Genomic DNA, 5106 nt, shown 5'->3' on the forward strand with positions numbered 1-5106 from the left:
CCAAAGGGTTTGAAGGTGTGGGGGCCCGCCGGTTTTTTTTTTTTCTTTTCTTTTTTTTTTTTGTTTATATCTGGGGGCTTGCAGCGAATGAGGGGGGGAGAGTTTGGTCCCAGCATAAACCAGTTCCTCCATTTTTCTGTGAGAAGCTTAGAAGTGGAGATGTTGGAGAGAGGGATAATGTGTCTGGTGAGCAGGGCTGTGGCTCTGTTGTTTCCGGTGGCTGAAATATGTTGTCCTGGCTTCCCTGGCTGTTTTCCAGAAAGTCGTCCTTGGATGCTGAGTCTTGGAGCTGTTCTGATATGTCACAGTCTGTCTGTGATGAGCTCTGTGGGCAGGGCTCAGCCGGGATGGTGTCTATGAGCAGGGCTTGTTGTGGCTGCATGGTGTTATCAGTGTCCTTGTGGTATGTCAACCACATGATGACTTGGAAACTGATTTGAAGTCCTGTCATCGCTCATACTCTGTCCAGGTGTGTGTGTGTGTGTGTGCCATTCAGGTTGCGTAGTTTGGCACACTACTGAAGGATGACGGATGGAGAAGTAGATGTTGTCCTTAGCACTCTTGCACCAAGTTTGTTTCAGTTTAAACCGTTGTCTATGGCCCCAGAAAAGATTGAAGTTGTCGATGAAATTGACTCCTTTTAATTTGCAGATTCTTTGTAGCCATGTGTTCAGCCCAAGCAAACGTGAATACATATTAGTTCCCCTTGCTGGGAGTGGTCCACTGATGAATGACTGAACTTTGAGTCTTCGAAGTGTTTCAAAGAATTCACTGAAGTCCTTAGAGTTCTGACAGCTCTTTCCGAATATCAGTCTTCCCCACATGGATGATGATGATTCGATTTACAGTCTTGTGCTTCATTAGAATTTTCCCAAGTTCCTTGTTCAAATCAGAAACTGTTGCTTGAGGAAAGCAGAAAGTTGCTGAATTTCTGCTACTGAGGTTTCTGATAATGGAGTCGCCCACTATCAGAGTCCTGGGCTCGGCTGCACTCCGAGCTGAAAGCCGCTGTCTGCTCGACCTTGAGTGCCTATTAGTAGTGATGTTAGCTGCTGGCTGATGCGGTCCATGTTTAATCACATTTGGGGATTCCTCACCCGCATTCATTAATGCTTCAAGTCTGTTCTCAAGATGTGTAGGGGGTGGTAGAAAACCAGTATTCATAAGCCTTGTCATAGCCGAATCTGGGGTAGAGGATGCTACGGTAGCAATACGAGAAACTCATGACAATCTGATGTCTCTACTGCCTTTGGGTCTCGCTCCCTGTTTGTGCCATCGATTAGTGTGACAATCAGTTTCGGCTTGTTTCTCTACACTTGGTATAAACTGTTGAGATTGACTAGGTTCATGGGACTCACCGGCTGTATGCTGAGGGGATCCATGATGACGAAGTCCAGCAAGTAACTTTTTCAAGAACTGCAATCCTTTGTAAAAGTTTGCAGTAGTTCATGCAGCAAGTAGAATCAAAAGGAGGCATTTTCTTTCTCTTCTGTTTGAATGTGTGCAGCTGTGTTTTCCCTTCTCCGGAATGTAAGCTGCTGGCAGTGGGAGGCAAAAGTATTCTTTTTCGTGGTATTATTCCAGTCCCAGAGAGTTTTTAGTTTTAGTGTTTGTGCCAAAAATATGTTGTTTGAGCACTGTGCTGATCTGCTGAAGTAAAAATCTTAGAAAAATCAAAGAAAAGTACAGAAATAGGGAGCAAAGCGTTCAAATCAGAAACTGTTGCTTGAGGAAAGCAGAAAGTTGCTGAATTTCTGCTACTGATGTTTCTGATAATGGAGTCGCCCACTATCAGAGTCCTGGGCTCGGCTGCACTCCGAGCTGAAAGCCGCTGTCTGCTCGACCTTGAGTGCCTATTAGTAGTGATGTTAGCTGCTGGCTGATGCGGTCCATGTTTAATCACATTTGGGGATTCCTCACCCGCATTCATTAATGCTTCAAGTCTGTTCTCAAGATGTGTAGGGGGTGGTAGAAAACCAGTATTCATAAGCCTTGTCATAGCCGAATCTGGGGTAGAGGATGCTACGGCTGCAATACGATAAACTCGTGACAATCTGACGTCTCTACTGCCTTTGGGTCTCGCTCCCTGTTTGTGCCATCGATTAGTGTGACAATCAGTTTCGGCTTGTTCCTCTACACTTGGTATAAACTGTTGAGATTTACTAGATTTATGGGACTCACCGGCTGTATGCTGAGGGGATCCATGATGACGAAGTCCAGCAAGTAACTTTTTCAAGAACTGCAATCCTTTGTAAAAGTTTGCAGTAGTTCATGCAGCAAGTAGAATCAAAAGGAGGCATTTTCTTTCTCTTCTGTTTGAATGTGTGCAGCTGTGTTTTCCCTTCTCCGGAATGTAAGCTGCTGGCAATGGGAGGCAAAAGTCTTCCTTTTTCGTGGTATTATTCCAGTCCCAGAGAGTTTAGTTTGTGTTTGTGCCAAAAATATGTTGTTTGAGCACTGTGCTGAAGTAAAAATCTTAGAAAAATCTGAGAAAAGTACAAAAATAGGGAGCAAAGTGCAGAGCAGTATGCAAGAACGTCCGAACGGTAGCGAAGCCGGAAGCTAGGGAGCCTTAATGCCTTAAGCCTTAAATTAAGCCTTAAAGTTCTGCAAAATTAAGGGCGTGGCCACTTGAGTGACGGGTGGACTGCCGCTCTGCTCCATAGTGTGAAACTTAGAAAAATGGCTTTGAAGACTTTTGCTTATTCAGAAATGAATTAAGGGTAGGAATTTAATGAAAATGATCTCAAACTTGATTTTTTAATTTATTTGGAAGTTATTGTAGGTACTGCCTTTGCACTGTCTGCAAAAAGTGATGTCACGCCAAGGCAAACGGCAGTAACATTATATACAATATTTGTGTGCTGAATCGCCACTTACAGAATCATTATAGTAACATCTGTATAAAATCTTGTTATCATTGGCTAGGCTATAACCTATAGTAATGTGGTTTCAAATTTTATTTATTTTTTCTGACCGTAACAACCAGACAAAGTTAAATGTGAGTGGATCCCGTTTTGCAACTAATTTATTTGCAGTGTTCGCTAACAAATAAATTAAAGAATGCAAGACATACTTGGACTATTTTTTTATTTTTTTTTACATTGAACTGAATGAAAATAGCTTAACCTATAAGAACAACTTGTGGATTGATGTGAACGCCAGCCGGAATAATGCTCAATGATTGTGAATTAAACCTCTCCGATGACGTTCATTGCAATGGATTTTTATCGAGATTAAAAGAAAAGGTAGTAAATGGATTTAATTGCAAACCATTACTGATTTTATGTGATGTGCTGTCGTGGCATTCGACTCCTCACCGCACGTGCTAAAGTGGGCAGCCCCAGACTGACAGCTGGCATCTGTATTATAAAAAAAAAAAAATTATTATTATTATTATTTTTTTTTTTTATGATTAGTTGTTGCCAGGTTATCTAGTCGTTGCTTGTTTACAGTTTGTTATATGGAGCAGTTTGTTAGATCGTGATCTAATTTGTCTAAAGAAGTGCCAACAGATGTATGAAAGTACACAAGTCACACAGTAATTTAAATGCGGCAGACTTTAATGGACCATAAAACAAAGGCAGAATACTGTATAACTCCAGACCTGCACAGTAATATTGATAAACGGCTAAACTAATGCAGAGCACCGTAACTTAATTTGAGCGATCTAAAAGTCAAAGAGTGGTAACTGATGATACTGTGTTCTGCTTTGGTTTCTCCGGGGCTTTTCTCCAAGATACTTGTACACATGATAAAGGAGGTCCTATGTGTCCCAAAATTATCAATAACTCCTTTTCGACCAAAACCAAATTTATTGTGTTTTGTCTTTGCACTGCAGCACTGCTGTCACTATAAACGGGCATGGTTTCAGCAACCAGGCACCTCCGCTTCACCCACTTTCAGTTTTTTTTTGTTTTTTTTTTACAATCTATGGTTTGAATTCATCCCTTAGGACCATTTTAAACCCAGGATGACTTTACAAAAATAGAGGAATAATACTTGGAATATAATTTAAAACTTGCTATTTCTGCTTTGAGTGTTTCGTGCTGTATATTGAAGTGGCATACAGTCATGCATGGACTAAAACCGTCTATCTGTATCCATGCAGTGAAGCCGGGTCACTGTCCCCAACCGAAGATTCGAGCATGTGCTGAAAGCTGTTTCCATGATGGCCAGTGTCCCGCCACACAGAAATGTTGCCCAACCACCTGTGGCCATGCATGCAGTGAACCACATGGTCCGGGAAGAGGTCCAGGAAATGGTCGGCAAAGTGGTCATGGTTGGGCAAGTGGTCATGGTCGGAGAAGTGGCCGGGGAATTGTTCGGGGAAGTGGTCAGGGAATTAGTCAAGGAAGTGGTTGGGGAAGTGGTCATGGCTGGGGAAGTGGCTGGGGAAGTGGTCATGGTCAGGGAAGTGGTTGGGGAAGTGGCTGGGCAAGTGGTCATGGCTGGGGAAGTGGCTGGGGAAGTGGTTGGGGAATGTATCCATGCAGTGAAGCCGGGTCACTGTCCCCAACCGAAGATTCGAGCATGTGCTGAAAGCTGTTTCCATGATGGCCAGTGTCCCGCCACACAGAAATGTTGCCCAACCACCTGTGGCCATGCATGCAGTGAACCACATGGTCCGGGAAGAGGTCCAGGAAATGGTCGGCAAAGTGGTCATGGTTGGGCAAGTGGTCATGGTCGGAGAAGTGGCCGGGGAATTGTTCGGGGAAGTGGTCAGGGAATTAGTCAAGGAAGTGGTTGGGGAAGTGGAAGTGGTTGGGGAAGTGGCTGGGGAAGTGGTCATGGCTGGGGAAGTGGCTGGGGAAGTAGTCAAGGAAGTGATCAGGGAAGTGGTCATGGCTGGGGAAGTGGCTGGGGAAGTGGTCAGGGAAGTGGCTGGGGAAGTGGTCATGGTCAGGGAAGTGGTCAGGAAAGTGGTCATGGTCAGGCAAGTGGTCGGGGAAGTGGTCATGGCTGGGGAAGTGGTTGGGGTAGTGTCCGGGGAAGTGGTCATGGTCAGGGAAGTGGTTGGGGAAGTGGCTGGGGAAGGGGTCATGGTCAGGGAAGTGGCTGGGGAAGTGGTCATGGTCAGGGAAGGGGCTGGGGAAGGGGGCAGGG

At 44.6% G+C, this 5106-nt stretch overlaps 1 protein-coding gene across 3 annotated transcripts in view; it reads left to right on the top strand.

Annotated features, from left to right (window-relative positions):
- LOC107572477 (cell wall protein IFF6-like) overlaps positions 1-5106 on the top strand; it is a 13060-nt gene that overhangs the window by 7450 nt on the left and 504 nt on the right. Inside the window, exons 3-8 of one of the 3 annotated variants that reach the window (XM_016258898.1) lie at positions 4112-4287; positions 4342-4420; positions 4668-4685; positions 4722-4821; positions 4864-4936; positions 5009-5069. In XM_016258898.1, the coding sequence (XP_016114384.1) occupies positions 4169-4287; positions 4342-4420; positions 4668-4685; positions 4722-4821; positions 4864-4936; positions 5009-5069 (450 nt within the window). In that variant the 5' untranslated portion in view covers positions 4112-4168. Of the gene's footprint in view, positions 1-4111; positions 4288-4341; positions 4421-4667; positions 4686-4721; positions 4834-4863; positions 4937-5008; positions 5086-5106 lie in introns of those variants that run through there. The other 2 variants (XM_016258897.1, XM_016258896.1) reach the window with 2 other exon arrangements.

Source organism: Sinocyclocheilus grahami, unplaced genomic scaffold (genome assembly GCF_001515645.1).
Source record: "Sinocyclocheilus grahami isolate Dianchi unplaced genomic scaffold, SAMN03320097.WGS_v1.1 scaffold1757.1, whole genome shotgun sequence".
Taxonomy (NCBI): domain Eukaryota; kingdom Metazoa; phylum Chordata; class Actinopteri; order Cypriniformes; family Cyprinidae; genus Sinocyclocheilus; species Sinocyclocheilus grahami.